This window comes from Panthera tigris, chromosome C2 (assembly GCF_018350195.1).
Source record: "Panthera tigris isolate Pti1 chromosome C2, P.tigris_Pti1_mat1.1, whole genome shotgun sequence".
Classification (NCBI taxonomy): Eukaryota; Metazoa; Chordata; class Mammalia; order Carnivora; family Felidae; genus Panthera; species Panthera tigris.
The window spans coordinates 50,009,167-50,027,028 of NC_056668.1; the positions used below are offsets into that span (position 1 = coordinate 50,009,167).

Consider the following 17,862-nt stretch of genomic DNA (forward strand, 5'->3'; position numbering starts at 1 on the left):
GGCACACCTTGGTTTGTTATTCAAGTACCTTGTGCAAATAAGGCCATTCTGGATATGCCAGAAGATTTATCAGCTTACTGAAGAAGTATGAATGAGCCCAATGAAGATCAGCAAAAATGCCCAGATGATAGTAGGCTTATGATAAAAACAATTTTTTTTAGTTTTATGGTTTTATTAACACAAATATGATATGCACATAAGCTGTCTGTCTATTCATTTTCTTCGCTGTGCAGTCTGGCATTGGGATTCGTGACTCTGATGGTCAGCTGGGCTGCCCTTTCCACAATGGTTTTACAGTTCTTGGAGGAGACATTATAAGCATCCTCTGCACAGTAAGATTTGTTGCACATCAGCAGCACCTCAAGCTCCTTGACATTGTGGACTAGGAACTTCTGGAAGCCACCAGGCAGCATGTGCTTTGTTTTCTTGTTGCTCCCGTAACCAATGTTGAGCATCAAGATCTGGCTCTTGAATCTTCTGCACACCCTATTGTCAATGCCTCTGGGTTTCTGCCAGTTGCGCTTAATTTTGACATATTGGTCTGACTGGTGCCAGATGAACTTCTGGGTACTCTTTTTAACATTCTTGGGCTTCACCAGAGATCTGAGGGCAGCCATGATGCCAAGTTATAGATGGCTGCCCAAAACAAATTCTCTTTTATGACACTAAGTTATAGTCTGGTTTGTTACACAGCAGTAGCTAACTCTTATAGAGAGCAGATAGAAAACGTCTTTGAGCTTTCCATAAAGGGATAAAGAGAAATGGAGCAGTAGTTAAAGAAAGTTATGAGAGCAATATTTTTTTTAAATCTTGGCATAAATTAAAATTTACTTTATATACTATTGTAAAATGAAAGGGAAAAATAATTTAGAATACAAAACCATTAGAATGTAAATTCCATAACCATTAGAATGTAAATTTTTGAGGTTTCTTTTATTCACAGTTTTTATCTCCAGTGTCTAAAACAGTGTTTTGCATATTACAAATGCTAAATAATATTTTTTAAAATAATCAGTGAATACAGGAAAATATATGGGCACATCTCTGTATGAATGATCTAATATTTTAAATTCTGTATATTAAATACCCAAACTCCTATGGTTATCCACAAAATCTTGTTCTTCTTCAGAATTATACTCATGAGTTTCATTTCTATTCACTTATTTATTTATATTTGTGAGGTAAGTTGTACATGCCAGATGCTGGCTTAATTGCTGGGAATGCCGCAGAGATCCTAAGAAACAAAGCCAACTCTTTCAGGAAGCTTGCTATCTTACAGTAGAAGAGAAAATAAAAGCAGAAAAATAAAATCAGAAGTATTTAATTAGCTACAATTGTGACAATGTAAAAACTCGTAAGTTATTTAATAAGGGTTCCATAAAAGGAATTATTATTTTTCAGTTGAATTAACCAGAAATTTAAGAAAACCTTCTATCCTTCTTTTCTCTCTTCTCCTATGCTCAATGAAATCAGTATAGATTCTCAACTCTTTCTTAAATGTCCATTTTCACTGCTTGGTATCAGGGACCAGATCTCAATATACGTTTCTTGAACTATTTCAAAAGCTTTCCAATAATCTTTATCTTTCTCTCATTTGTATCAAGTATATCCTGTGCGAAAATCCACAAAAAGTTTCTCTGTATAGTTCTTTCACATCTAGCCCCAAACTAATTTTCCAAACTCTTTTTAAATGCATTCCTTTACTTCTAGCTTAAGTTGATTCATAAACCCATATTCCAACACAGTCCCTCATTTTCGAACTTAAATTGATTTAGAATATTCATTCAGTATTTGCAAGATCTATGCCTTTTGTGAGTGTGGTTCCTCTTCCTCAAAACTGTTTATTCTTTTAACTATTGAAATTGTCTGAATTCTTTAATAGACTAATATAATCCTATCATTTCCATGCTATCCATATTGACCTTGTTATTTTATAATTACTAAGCATTTTCTCTGAGCTTATTTTTAATTCTTGAGTATAAAATGTGTCATGCTTTACTTTGTATTGGATTTTAATATTTTCAATTGCATTTCAAGCACTATGTTTTGTGTTATTCATTGGCAAAAATTACACTTTGATTGTATTTGAGAATACCTATTCTGTTCCACTGTGCTTACTAGATGTCCAACAGCTAGGTCCAATTTATTGATTTTAGAATGCCATGTCAATTATAATTTCTTAACTAGGACTCAATTGTCCTAATCCAGAAGTTTGTAGGTATTCATAAATCATAATAGGTAACTTAAAAATATTAACTAATTCCAATTTTATCAATAAGGACAAAGGAAGTAAGTGATACAGTCTACAGAAGACAACTTTGCGTACACAGACAGATAATGCATTAGCCCTGTGTTGGGGATGCAGGGAGAGTGAGGAGTAGATACGGCAAACAGAAAATACAGTATTATTTTAAAGAGTCAGAAATTACAGCAATATTTCCAGATCTTTCCCCACTGTTGACAAAGTATAATTGATCTCATTTAGGTATATACACATTTCTACAAATAATATTTTCCCGTGTGTCTGAAATTGTAAGCAGTAATTATATCTAAGATAAAAGGAGACCCCATATTTCTTTGTAACTTATAAGGGTGAGGGGAGGAATGAGAAATCTAAGCCATTTTCTTTAGAAGATGAGTGGAAACAGAAACAGTAACGCTAAAGATAGATATTTTAAACAGGCAATGCTACTCTGTTAGAGTCATGGCTGTAATTTACAATCTCTGACATCACTTCACTTAGTATGCAAATATTATCATTTTGTCTGATTAATATTACTCTTACATCAAAGGCTGTTTCTGCATCTGTAACAGGACAGCTGAATGTGGCCAGAAAGAACACTGTACTGTTTTGATTTTTTTATTCCATTTTAAATTCAAGACAGTTCATCGTTAGTGCTGCTGTGCAGTCCTGCCACATTTCTCTCTTTTAATTCATCTCACCTTCTAAAATTTGACTGTTTCCAGGCTAAGTCTTGGTATCTATTCTCTTCTTTACTTACACATGACCTTTTATTATGTCATTCCATCTGTGCCTTTAAATCTTTTGTTTCTGCTGATATGCATATTTTCATATCCAGTTCAAACCTGTTTCCTGACCTACCAACTTCTATACAACTGCCTGTTCAGTATCTTCATCTGTACATCTATTAAGCACCTCACATCCAACGTGTCTAAACATGTCTCCCCAAGTGTATTTTTTTAAATTTTTTTAGTGTTTATTTTTAAAAAAATTTTTTTCAATGTTTTATTTATTTTTGAGAGAGAGAGAGAGAGAGACAGAGCATGAGCGGGGGAGGGTCAGAGAGAGAGGGAGACACAGAATCCGAAGCAGGCTCCAGGCTCTGAGCCATCAGCACAGAGCCCGAAGCGGGGCTCAAACTCACAGACCGCGAGATCATGACCTGAGCCAAAGTCAGACGCTTAACTGACTGAAGCACCCAGGTGCCCCTCCCCAAGTCTATTTCTTCTACAACCATCTCTACACTGTGAAATAAACTCATTCCAGTTGATCAGATCAAAAATACTTCCCTCGTTTTTCTTTTTGATTACATCCTATGTCAGCAAATCTGTTAGCACTACTTTCAAAACATACACATAATCAAACTGTCTCATGTCTGTAACTGTAAACTGTAAACTGTAGCATGGCATTGTTATCATCATTGTCCTAGCCAACATCTGCTCTTTCCTCAAATTATTTCCATTACCCCAAGTGCTTGAAACAGTTATAAATGTATTTTATCTCAGCTCCATATCTACTCTTTGGTACCTAATCTGTGACAATACACTTGTTTTCTTTTTTTTTTTCTTTTTCTTTCTTTCTTTCTTTCTTTTTTTTTTTTTTTGCATTTCTCCTTTATAGTGAACATAAGACTAAGCTCTATCAGTCGAGAATGTTGGAGGGATGCTATAGAAGAAAATGGGCTTTCCCCCCACCCCCTGATTCTCATGTATTGTGTTTTTGGAAAATACTACTGTCACATGCTTTGCCAGTGGTGTGGGAGTATGAAAATATTTGGTGGTGCTGTTTCCAGCCATGGACCTAGGATGCTCTTTTCTGTGTTGACTGCCTTCCTGGTACCCCTTCCAATATGGAGACTGCATGTTCCTGGCCTCACACCCATAACTGCTCTCGGACTCCCTCTGCATGTCTGCCTACCAGTCCTAATTTACTTGTGCCCCAGAGGGGTTTTTCTTGCTTGCCCAGTGATGACGAACCAGTCCTGTTCCTAAGTTCCAATGAACTTCTTGACTATACAACAGGGTACAGAGGTCCAACTTCCATTTGAGTGGAGGGGGGCCTCCTTATACGTTTGTTCTTCCTTAGGTCTGCTGCCTTAGCCCTTACCCTTTAGAGTTCTCTTTACCTCATATTTACTCTTCTATCATTGATTCAGAGGTAGTTTTTATATTAAATTTACACTGCTCAATTACCTGTGTCCTTTCAATCTCCTCTTTGGACCCAAACTGATAACATTGCTCTCCTTGCTAGTTTTGTCCTACAGTCTCTTTAATTTACAGTAGTCACAGAGATTCTCTGAAAATTCAGACTTCAGATTAGGTCATTCCCTAGATCCAAGCACTCCGATAAAGTCCTATTTCATACAGAATATAACTCAAAGAGGCATTTATTATTTGGCATCTACTCTTACTCTCGCTGGTGCACTGACTTCCTTGCTTTTTCTTGAAAACAACATACCAAGATGTTTTTATTTCAACATCAATGACCTTGCTATTTGCCTAACCTTTTGCCCAAGTGTCCACGTCTCAGTACTTCATTTCCTCTAGTTCTTTTCTCAAAGTTATTTTCTCTGAGAGGCTCTTCCTGGATACTTGATATAAAACACCAAGTACCCCCCACCTCCATCCTGTACCAATCCAGCACACTGTCTCTTTAACCTTGATTTTTTTCATGATACTTTGGGCTATATTAAAAAAAATAACTTGTTTTCAACAAAAATGCAAGGCAGAGATTTTGTTTTCTTTACTACTATTTCTTCAGCATCTAAATAATTCCTGAAACATATAGGTGCTCAATACATATTTGTTGATGAGTGAATTTATTTCGGAGATTACTTTTGGGCACCTTCAGAATAATAAAGACAGAAGCTATCATTTTGGCTCATAAGAGTCAAATGGGATCGGATTTTTAGTTTTAAGTCATTTGAGGACAAGGACAATGTCCTAGTCATACCCTTGTCTCTGATCTCAAGCATGGTCAATCTACATTATGTTTTTTTTTTCCTTCTTTTAAAAAAAATCAACTTCATTGAAATATAATTGAAAAATAAAATGGAAAGATATTTATAGTGTACTTTGTGGGGATTTTATATACATGTACATTATGGAAGGATTCACCCCATCTAGTTGATTAACATCCATCACCTCACTTTGTTTTTGTTGTTGTTGAGAATATGCAAGTTCTATTCTCTTAGAAAATTTCAATTATACAATATAGGGTTATCAGCTGTAGTCTCCATGTTTTACATTAGGTCCTCAGAACTTGTTCATATTATAGGTGAAAGTTTGTGCAATTTACTAACCTCTGTTTCCCATGTCTGGTCCCCAGTCCCTACAACAACTTTTCTATTGTTTCTATGAGTTTGGCTTTTATTTTAGATCCCACAGATAACTCATACCATGTAGTCTTTGTCTTTGTTATTATGTAGTCTTTGTCTTTATTATGTAGTCTTTGTCTTTCTCTGCCCACCTTATTTCACTTGCATTATGCCTTCAAGATCCATCCCTGTTTTTGCAAATGTCAAGATTTCCTGCTTTCCCATGCCTGAATAATACCCCATTGTATATGTGTATTACGTCTTCCTTATCCATTCATCCACTGATGGACACTTAGGTTATTTGTCTTGGCTATCGTCAATAATCACTGCAATGAATGTAGAACAGCAGATAGCTCTTTGATATCTGATTTTAATTTCCTTTGTATATATACCCAGAAGTGGGATTCCTAGATATGGTAGTTCTATTTGTAATTTTTTGAGGAATCTCTATAATGCTTACAGTCTGTTGTTAAATTCAGGTGAAATTGGGGTGTCTGGGTGGCTTAGTCGGTTGAGAATCTGACTTTGGCCCAGGTCATTATTTCATGGTTTGTGACTTCAAGCCCCACATCAGGCTTGGTGTGGTCAGCACAGAACCTGCTTTGGATCCTCTGACCCCTCCTTTTCTGCCCCTCCTTGCTTGCGATCTCTCAAAACTAAATAAACATTAATTTATTTTTAATTTCAGGTGAAACTGGTATGAAATAATAGCCTTAAAAATTCATCCTTTACATAATTAATTTTATAATAGCTTGATGCAGATACTGCTCCTTTGACTAATACATCTACAGAATCTCCTGTTTCCATTGTAATAGTGGTTCATAATATTTTTTATTTTTATCAAGTGATGCTAGTGTCTTAATCTAACTGATTTTTAGGTTGTGAAATAAACCGACATTAAGGTCACATGATTTAGCGTCAATCCGCTCATTTTGATGCATTCTTATGTGTTCTGAACTTTACTTTTGGTAACTCATGGTTTTTAGGCTTATAAAGTGGAACACTAACCAAATTTCCCCTTCTAAATTTGAGAGTATGAGATGGAATTATGTCAGTAGCAGGGACATGTGTATAAAAGTGATTTTTTTACTGTTTAAGAAAAAAATTACATTATAATTTGAAAAATTTAATTTATAATTTTCTGCCATAAAATACATAACCCTTCAAGAATGAATTTTCTTCCCCTCCCCATTCTTAAGAAATATTCCCAGAATGTCTAAGTGACAGCTTCCAAATGTTATTGTTCTCACTGGTGACTCCAGTTCAAACAGAATAAGATCCAAGAGAGATGTTAGAGGCAGAGATAATTAAGTAAAAGGGAGAACAATAGTACTGGGTGATAGAAGAACTGCAAAACAATCAAGCTCTGAAATGTTTAAGTTAATAGGAGAATTTCTTCTGCTATAGATCAAACAGTTCTGATAATCCCAGCCACTTTGATGTACTGGTAATATAGAGACCCTGAATGTGAGGGAAGAGTCACTATCCTTGCAGGCAACTCTAGTTAATCTAATTTACATGGAATTTCTTCACTCAAGTAAAAACACAGGCATTTTGCAAGTATACCAATTATACAAATCTAATAGTGACCTATGTTAGAGTTAGAAATGTTAGAGTTGTTGTCAAGTCATATAGTAGCAAAAATTTAGACCATTTGAACATTCACTGTTAAAGTGCTTCAATAATATGCACCAGTTGGGAGAACGTCAGGTGAACACAGTTGGATATAAAAAAATGTAATGATATGATTTTAATTGATCAGAGTTTTGAAAGTCAGAGTTTGCAAAATGAGTCTTTTCTGCCTCCAAAGTCATTTTGTTTATATAGATAAATATAATTTCTGTGACATTTATCAGCAAGTGATCATTATATGCATTTAGATTATTCAATATAACTTAAACTGGATATATAGAGTGAAGTGCAAAATTAATTTATGAGTATTCAGAAAATTCGGAATTGGTGCACATATGAACTTAGCCAAAATTATAGGGAAAAAATTGTCTAATTTGTAACTGAAGTGGCATACAGTGCTTGGTGAGACTGAAGGGCATGCGATTGCAATTCAGGATAGGTTGATTGGCACTAAAAATAATTGCAAGTACATAATGAGAATAAACTTCCTTGATGAAATAAGCAGATGATATATAGTGTCTAACAAGACAATAGGACATGTAATTGGATGATGTACCGTGTTTCTTGTTGTAGATTAGGTAAACGTGCACAAAAGTGTTACTATCATACACATCAAAATTGGATTTCAGCTACAAAGTCTCAAATGGATTAATACAGGATTAAAAATAAGACAAGTATTAGTTCAAAAGAGTTCTAAAAAGGAATAGAGAAAATACTGTGATTATTGGCAAGTCATTCCACCATGTGAAGAATTTAACAATGGAATCCATATTGTTGTTGTATATTGCAGCAATTAAGTATGGATTGAGAAGATATTTACACATTTGGAAATGACAAAGGAACTCCATTTTAGAGCAATTGACTAGGAAGGAAATTGTAAAGGTCACTGTGTATAATCTTTTGCCGTGTGTGTGTGTGTGTGTGTGTGTGTGTGTGTATATACACACACAAATATCTGTATATATATGGACAGAATAAGTATACAAATAAAAGTATTTTTTTCATGCTTAAAAATATCGCACCCATTACAAAATACTAGATTATTAAGAGATTTACCTATAAAGTAACTAAACAGGGTATCTATATACTTGACTCTATTTTACTTTTTTGAAGTTTTTAAATTATGACATATCACTGAAAACATTCTCCTAAATTACTCATGAGAAAATCTTAAAGATTTGAATTGATTATTCTAATGAAGAAACCAAGGAGGGATTTGATTAAATCTTTGCTATGTTAGAAGCATTTCTATCAAGTTCGTGAAGATCAGTTTTTAAAAGTGTACCAACTAAAAGAATGTGAGCTTAAATTAAAATCCAAATAGTTGTCATTAATTACATTCAAATGCTCAGATAACACAAAGACCTGTAGCAATAAGAAATGGTTAGCTGTTGCAACCTGAAGCTGAATCTGACCTAGATCAGCAGAACTCTTCCAACAGACCCACGGGCTCATGGAGAATAAATGGTTATTATTTTGAGATGCTAAGTTTTGGGGTATTTGATTATAAATTTTTTTTTGTTTTAGCAATAGTTGATTTTTATGTGATAGCACGTGTTTTCATAAGGTTTCTAATATAATAATGCTGAGTAACAATGACAACAAAAAACAAATCTCAAGGGCTTATGTAAAAAAACAACAACTTTTTTTCTACCCTCACTCAGGCATTTTTGGATTAGCCGTGTGGCTTTGTTCAGGTTGCAAGTTTGTTTCAGATCACTTCTACCTGTCTCTCAATCTGGGAATAGAACATGATCTTTTCATGGCAGAGGACAAAAGGGCAAGAGGGAGGACAAACATGAAAGCAAACATGTTTGCTCACTTCCTATATGTCAAGCAATTCATGTGGTCATTCCCAATGTTGGGGAGAGTGGAAGGAAATACAGTCTGCTGTGAGAGGGGATAGGGAAGTAAGTAAATATTTGCTGAACAATTATCTATCACATCATACATTACTTGCATTGATTTCTGTGTTGAGGTTTCAGGGTAAAGAATGATAAAGAGAGGATATCAGAATCCATGATCTTCAACTTCTTTTTCTCACTCCCACAGCAAGTGGTCTTAAAGGTGTGTAGAGCCGATGTTCTTCAAGGAGGCTTTGTTCTCAGAAAGGTGCACTCTTGCCAAGAAACAAGTTGTGAGTAAGTTTTCAGCCTACTCAGGAATGTTTTCTCCTTCAGAATTCCATGTAAATCCTATCAGACTCAGGGCAACATTCCTTTATCATTATAGATCTGAATTTATTATCATTCTTTCTTGTATTTCTCACATCTGTATCACCTATTTTTATTTTTTAAGTTTATTTATTTATTTTGAGAGAGAGGGAGAGACAGAGAGCACGTGAATGAGTGGGGGAGGAGCAGAGAGAGAGAGAGAGAGAGAGAGAGAGGGAAAGAGGGAGACTCCCAAGCAGGCTCTGTGCTGTCACCAACAGTGAGATCATGATTGAGCTGAAACCAAGAGTCCAATGCTTAACTGACTGAGCCATCCAGTCACCCCTCTCTCACCTATTTATTATTAATTTATTTTTAATGTTTATTCACTTTTTGAGAGACAGAAAGAGACAGAGAGTCAGTAGGGGAGGGGCAGAGAGAGAGAGGGAGACACATAATCCAAAGCAGGTTCCAGGCTCTGGGCTGTCAGAACAGAGCCCGATGTGAGGCTTGAACCCATGAACCGTGAGATCATGACCTGAGCCAAAGTCAGATGCTCAACCAACTGAGCCACCCAGGTGCTCCTCACCTATTTTTAATACTAAAATATTACAACCCGATAGTGATCCCAAACTTTGATTTTAGCAAGAGTATATTATTGTTTTGGAGGTATAAAGGTACATGCCTGTCTGATTTACTGAATCACAAGTTCTGTGAAGGCAGAGAAAATATATTGCTCATCTTTTACCCCCAGTATCTGGTTCACTCACTGGCCTCCTGTAAGTGCTCAGTGAACACTGACTGGGATCCATTTGTCTGAGAGAAGCACCTACTCCTGTCACACAGACACTCCCCTCTTAAAGTTCAAAAAAATACTTTAACACATTGTTTTTTTATAATAATTAGAGTAAAATCAATTCCAGATACCACACATACCCTCTGGATATGCTGTATAATTATTTTTAATGTTATTAGATTATTTAATTGTATGATAATCACTTGACTTTTTTTTTTTTACAATTACTAATTAATTCAAATATATGTGTTATTGAACCTAATGATAGGATTTCCTCTTCCACATTACCTCCACATTCATCCTCTTATGATAACATTTATCTATAATAATCCATTTGTCTTGGGACTTAATGAATATTTAGTCCTTGACTTTGCCTTATACATGACCTCATCTGAGTTCTCCCTTTTTTTTCTTCATCTACTCTAGATTGCAACTATTGAAATTTCCTTTTTTATTCTAACACATGGTTGTATTTTATTTCCAATGTCATATTCTGTTGCTGGTTGCTGTCCAAGAGTGCCTTTGCAAATACTTTATTTTATTGTAAGGACAAGCATTGCTTTCCTCTTTGTGCTAAATATTCTGAGGACTCAGAGGGTTCTTTTTAAAAATTTTTTATAAAGTTTATTTATTTTGAGAGACAGAGATAGTGGAGGAGGGGGAGGGATGGAGGGAAGGGGAGGGAGGGGGGGAGGGGGGGAGAGAGAGAGAGAGAGAGAGAGAGAGAGAGAATCCCAGCCAGACTTTGTGCTGTCAGTGCTGAGCCTGATTCAGAGCTTGAACTCATGAACCACAAGATCACTACCTGAATCAAAACCAAGATTCATACCCTAAACTGACTGAGCCACCCATGCACCTCTCAGAGTGCTGTTTCATATTGTGTTTCTTGAGTATTTCTTAAAAAATAACAAAACGTTTTTAGAGGAATATGGTGGTAGAGTAGGAGGACCCTAGGCTTGTCTTGTCCCATGAACACAACTAGATAACTATCAAATTATCCGAAATACCCCAGAAATTGACATAAAGACTGACTGAACAAACTCCATAGTTAAAGGGAGAAAAGAGGTCAGTTTGAAGAAGTTAGGAAGTGCAGAGACAGGGTTTAGGGAAGAAACAGATTATGGGTGCTGTGGAGGGGAGGGAGAAGGGCAAGAAAGAAAGGAACACACAGGGGAACACATAAGGAGAACATTTCCCCAAAGCTATTGGCTTGGAAACTGAGAGGGGATGAATTTCATGAGTTCTTGCAATACAGGGCTAAAGCCTAGAGTTTTAAGGTCAGCAGGTTTGGCTGCAATAGAGCCCTGAGGGCATTGTACTCCTTCTGGAGAAGGCAGCAAACCACTTGGAGGTAGATGGCATGGAAACAGTGAACTGAACATTTGGGGCACGATGTGGAGAGATGATTCACTCTTCTCAGAGCACATCCCTGAGAAGCAGCATTCACAGAGACCACTCTCTGGAAATGGCAAGTGTCATTTCCTTTCCCTGCCCCTCAGAATACACAGAACCACCTGTGGAAAGCAGCTCACCCCTGACACTGGCTGCCTAACTTGCTTACACCAAGCCCCACACCCCTGTGCTTTGACAGGACTTCCCTTCTCAATCCTGCCTCAGTCCCATAGTGATGGGCCCCTCTCCTAGAAGATCAGCACTAACCTCTGCCCACACCACATCACCTGAGCAGAATGTTCTACAGGGTCTCAGTTCTGATAGAGACAGTTTCTGGCCTCCTTTCATGAGCATACCAGAGCACACATAGTTAAAACTTGCCATATTCAGTCCAGGGACCAAACACTGCCCATAGCAGGTAAGGAGTGCCTCTACAGAAAACTGGCCTGAAGGATAGAGCAGCCAAACCACAATAGCAGAGTACACACAGCACACACAGAGACACTCCATGAAGGCCAGATCCTGGGTGCTACATGACCTCTTCTTCATAAGGCCATTATGAAGCAGGAGATATAATTGGCTTTTCTAATGGAGAGAAGACGGCAGAGACTTAGACTGTCCAAGACAGAGGAATTTATCCCAAATGAAGAATAAGACAAGGCAATGGCCAGAGATTTAAGCAAAGCTTATATAAGTAACATTACTGATGGAGAATTTGAAGCAACAATCATAAGGACACTCACTGGGCTTGAGAAAAGAATAGATGACATCAGTGAGATGCTTATCACAGAGAAAAAAAGAGAAAAAAAATCAGTCAGAGATGATGAGTGCATTGAGGTGACTGGAAACAGGCTTGATGCAATGAACAGCAGGCTGGAAAAAGCAAAGGAACAAATTAGTGACTTAGAAGACAAAATAAAGGAAAATAATGGAGCTGAACAAAAGATAAAGAATTAGACAACATGAGAATGGACATAGTTTGACTTCATCAAATGTGATAACATTGTATTCTAGGAGTCCCAGAAGAAGAAGAGAAAAAGGGGGACAGAAAATTGATTTCATGAAATAATAGGAGAAAACCTCCCTAATCTAGGGAAGGAAACAGACCTCTAGATCTAGGAAGCACAGAGAACTCCCATCAAAATCAACAAAAGCAGGCTAACATCAAGACATACTGTAAATAAACTTGCAAAATATAGTGACAAAGAAAAAGTCTTAAAAGCATCAAGTCAAAAGAAGTCCTTAAGGTACTAGGGAAAACCCATAAGGATAGCTGGAGATTTCTCAAGAAAAGCTAGACAAGCCAGAAGGAAGTGGCATGATATATTCAAACTGATGAATGGGAAAATCTGTAGCCAAGAATACTCTAGGCAGCAAGGCTATCATTGAGTAAGAGAGATAAACAGATTCCCAGACAAACAAAAACTAAAGGAATTTGTGACCACCAAACCAGCTCTGCAAGAAATATTAAAAGGAACTCTCTGAGTGGGAAGGAGAGACCAAAAGTCTCTCCTCCAAAGGAAAAGATTACAGAAACTCTCTCCAGAAACAATGACAAAACAATAAAATGCAATAAATACATATTTGTTAATAATTACTTTGAATGTAAATGGACAAAATACTCCAATCAGAAGATACAGGATGTCAAAATGGATTTAAAAAAAACAGTACTTATCTCATCTGTATGCTACGTATAAGAGACTCATTTTGGACCTAAACTCACCTGCAGATTGAAAGTGAAGAGGTGGAGAAATATTTATCATGCAAATAGAGGTCAAAAGAAAGCCTGAGTAGCAACACTTAGATCACAGAAACTAGACTTTAAAGACTGTAACAAGAAACAAAGAATTTGTTATTGTTACATATAACAATAAAGGGACAATACAACAAGAATATATGACAACTGTAAATATTCATGCACCCAACATGAGAGCACCCAAATATATAAAACAATAACAAACATGAAGGAACTGATTGATAATAACACAATAGTAGTAAGGGACTTTACCACTTCCACGGACATCAACGAACGGTTCATCTAAACAGAAAATAAACAAGGAACCAATGGTTTTGAATGACACACTGGAACATATGGACTTAACAGATATTATGTTCAGAACGTTTGATCCTAAAACAACAGAATACACATTCTTTTCAAGTATACATGGAACATTCTCCAGAATGTATCACATATTAGGTCACAAAAGAAGCCTGAACAAATACAAAAAGATAAAAATCATACCATTCACCTTTTTTGACCCCATGCTATGGAACTAGAAGTCAACCACAAGAAAAAAATTGGAAAGACTACATATACATAGAGGTTAAATAACATCTTACTAAACAATGAATGGGTCAACCAAGATATCAAAGAAGAAGTTTTTAAAAATATATGGAAACAAATGAAAATGAAAGCACGATAGTCCAAGACCTTTGGGATACAGACAAAAGCAGTTCTAAGAGGGAAGTCTATGACAATACAAGCCTACCTCAAGAAGGAAAATCTCAAATAAACAAACTAATCTTACACCTAAAGGCGCTAGAAAAAACAAATGAAGCATAAAGCAGCAGAAAGAAAGAAATAATATAGAGCAGAAATAAATGATATAGACACTAAAAAAAAAAAAACCCAATAGAAAAGATCAGTGAAATCAGGAGCTGGTTTGAAAAAATTAATAAAATTGATAAACCTCTAGTGACACTTATCAAAGAAAAGAGAAAGGACCCAAATAAATAAAATCAAAATGAGAGAGGAGAATCAGCAACCAACACCACAGAAATACAAACAATTATAAGAGAATATTATGAAAAACTTTATGACAACAAATTGGATAACGTTGAAGAAATGGATAAATTCCTACCAACATATAAACTACCAAAACTGAAACAGAAAGAAATAGAAAATTTGACCAGACCAATAACCAGCAAATAAATTGAATCAATAATAAAAAAAACTCCCAACAAACAAAAGTCCAGGGCCAGATGGCTTCCCAGGGGAATTCTACCAAACATTTAAGGAAGAGTTAATACTTATTTTTCTCAAATTATTCCAAAAAATAGAAAAGGAAAACTTCAAAATTCATTCTATAAAGGCAGCATTTCCCTGATATGAAAACCAAATAAAGATTCCACTAAAAAAGATCTTAAGATCAATATTCCTGATGAATATGGGTGCAAAAGTTCTCAATAAAATACGAACAAACTGAATCCAAAAATACATTTTAAAAAATTATTCACCACATTCAAGTGGGATTTATTTCTGAGTTGCAAGCATGGTTCAGTATTTGCAAGTCAATCAATGTGATACACTACATTAATAAAAGAAAGGATAAAAACTATATGATCATTTCAATAAATGCAGAGAAAGCATTTAACAAAGTACAACATCCATTTATGATAACAAAAAAAAAACCCTCAATGAAGTAGGTTTAGAAGGAACATACTTCAACATAATAAAGGTCATCTATGAAAAACCCACAGCTCATATCATCCTTAATGGGGAAAAACAGAGTCAGAAACAAGACAGAGATTTCCACTCTCACCACTATTATTTGACATAGTACTGGAAGTTCTAATCACAGCAATAGACAACAAAAAGAAATAAAAGGCATCCAAATCGACAAGGAAGAAGTCAAACTTCCACTATTTGCAAACAACATAATACGCCACGTAGAAAACCCAAAAGACTCCCCTGAAAATTTCTAGAACTGATGAATTCAGTAGTCACAGGATACAGAATCAAAGTAAAGAAATCTGCTGCATTTCTACACCCCAATAATGAAGCAGCAGAAAGGGAAATAAAAGGAATCAATCCCATTTACAATCACACACACACACACACACACACACACACACACACACACACACAAACTAAGATAACTTAGGAATAAACCTAACCAAAGAGATGCAGGACCTGTACTCTGACAGCTATAAAACATTGACAAAAACTGAAGATGGCACAAAGAAATGAAAATATATCCCATGCTCATTGATTGGAAGAACAAACATTGTTAAGATGTGTATACTAACCAAAGGAATTTACACATTTAATGCAATCCCTACTAAAATATCACCAGCATTTTTCACAATTAGAACAAACAACTCTAAAATTTGTATTGGAACCACAAAGGATCCTGAATAGCCACACACACACAAAAAAAATCTTCAAAAAGAAAAGCAAAGCTGAAGGCATCACAATTTTAGGCTTCAGGCAATCTTACAAAGCTGTAGTCATCAAGACGACATGGTACTGGAACAAAAACATACATAGATCAATAGAATAAAATAGAAAACCCAGAAATGAACCCCCACTATATGTTCAACTAATCTTTGACAAAGCAGTAAAGAATATCCATTGGAAAAAGGACAGTCTCTTCAACAAATGGTATTGGAAAAACTGGACAGCAACATGCAAAAGACTAAAACTAGATCACTTTCTTATACCATACACAAAAATAAATTCAAAATGGATGAAAAACACCTGAAACCATAAAAATCCTAAAGGGGAACACAGGCAGAAATCTCTTTGATCTTGGCTATAGCAACTTCTTTCTAGATATGTCTCCTGAGACAAGGGAAACAAAAGCAAAGATAAACTATTGGGATTTCATAAAAAAAAAAAAAAAAAAAAAAAAGGCATCAACACACCAAGAGAAACATTCAAGAAAACTAAAAGACAACCTACAAAATGGGATGAGGTATTTGTAAATGGCATGCCCAGTAAAGGATTAGTATAACAAATATGTAAGGAAATGATACAACTCAACACCCCAAAATGAATAATCCAATTAAAAAATGGGTAGAAGACACGAATAGACATTTTTCTATTGGCCAACAGACATATGAAAAGATGTTCAAAATCATTGATCATTAGGAAAATAGAAATCAAAACTGCAATGAGATATCACTTCATACCTGTCTGAATGGCTAAAATTAGTAACTCAAGAAACAAGTGTTAGCGAGGATGCAGAGAAAGAGGAACGCTCTTACACTGGTGTTGGGAAAGCAAACTGGTGCATCCATTCTGGAAAACAGTATGGAGGTTCCTCAAAAAGTTAAAAATAGAACTGCCCTGCGATCCAGCAGTTGCACTACTAGATATTTACCTGAAGAATACAAAAATACTAAATCAAAGGGATAGATGCACTCCAATGTTTGTAGTAGCATCATCTACCATAGCCAAATTATAGAAATAGTCCAAATGTCCATCACCTGAAGAATGGACAAAGAAAGTATGGTATATACATACAATGGGATGTTAATCATAAAAAATGTATAAAATCTTGCTATTTACAATGACATGGATGGAATGAGAGAGAGTATTATACTAAGCAAAATAAGTCAGTTGGAGAAAGTTAAATACCATATGATTTCACTCATGTGGAATTTAAGAAACGATAAAAACAGGCCAAGGGGAACATGAGAGAGAGAGAGAGAGAGGGAGGCAAACCAAGAAACAGACTCTTAACTATAGAGACCTAATGGTTACCAGAGGGGAGGCGGGTGGAGAGATGGGTAAAATAGATGATGAGGATTAAGGAGTACATACGCTGGAGAGAGCACCAGGTGTTATACGGAAGGGTTGAATCACTCTATTGTACACCTGAAACTAATATTATACCTTATATTCACTAACTGGAATTTAAATAAAAACTGTAAAAAATAATGAAACATTCCAATTCTTCTTGGCATCAATCTTTGGTTGTAGTTACACCTTTCATTCTGACTTTCTGGCCTAGTTCTGAAGTTCTTAATTCTTTTCAATCATGATTTCACTGAATATTAAATATAACATATTTGTCCTTCTGCCTAACTTCTCTTATCAGCTTACCTTTGAATTATTGTAATCATTTGCATTTTGGTTCCACAAAGATCTGACATCAATTTTAATAACATATTTTCAACCTTAACTATTTCCCCTATTTTCTCTTGCTCCCTCATTTTTTTTTTCACTTTTAGTTTTATATATATCCTTAGGAGAACTACTCTTAGAAGTCTTCAAAAAATTAAAACATGATTTACCTTCTACACTTTCTACTTCTTACATGAAACGCAAACATCATTTTCTTCATCTCTCCAGTAAGCTGTAAATTAACTAAATTACTGCACAATTTCCCCTCAGCATCTAGCTACCACTTCCACCATTCTTCTGAAAATAGACTCTTGCTGGTAGGAAATAATCTCCCAAATATAAAACACAATGAATTTTGAGGCTTCCTCATCTTCCCCTCTCTCAGGACAATTTGGCACTGCTACTGATAATCCTGGTTCTCTCACCTCCCTAAACATTTTCTCTCTCAGGTTTTCCCTTCATTTACCCTTTGCAAACTGT

At 35.7% G+C, this 17,862-nt stretch overlaps 1 protein-coding gene across 1 annotated transcript; it reads right to left on the reverse strand.

Moving 5' to 3' along the window:
* Positions 1 to 209: 209 nt before the first annotated feature.
* Positions 210 to 632, reverse strand: LOC102962498 (60S ribosomal protein L32-like). The gene has a single exon (XM_042956961.1). It carries the CDS (start codon positions 615 to 617, stop codon positions 210 to 212), a length of 408 nt encoding a protein of 135 aa, XP_042812895.1. The 5' UTR covers positions 618 to 632.
* Between the last annotated feature and the right edge of the window lie 17,230 nt (positions 633 to 17,862).

Bases quoted from the DNA above. Each gene is read 5' to 3' on its own strand.
- LOC102962498 (XM_042956961.1), bottom strand. From the start codon at position 617: ATGGCTGCCCTCAGATCTCTGGTGAAGCCCAAGAATGTTAAAAAGAGT.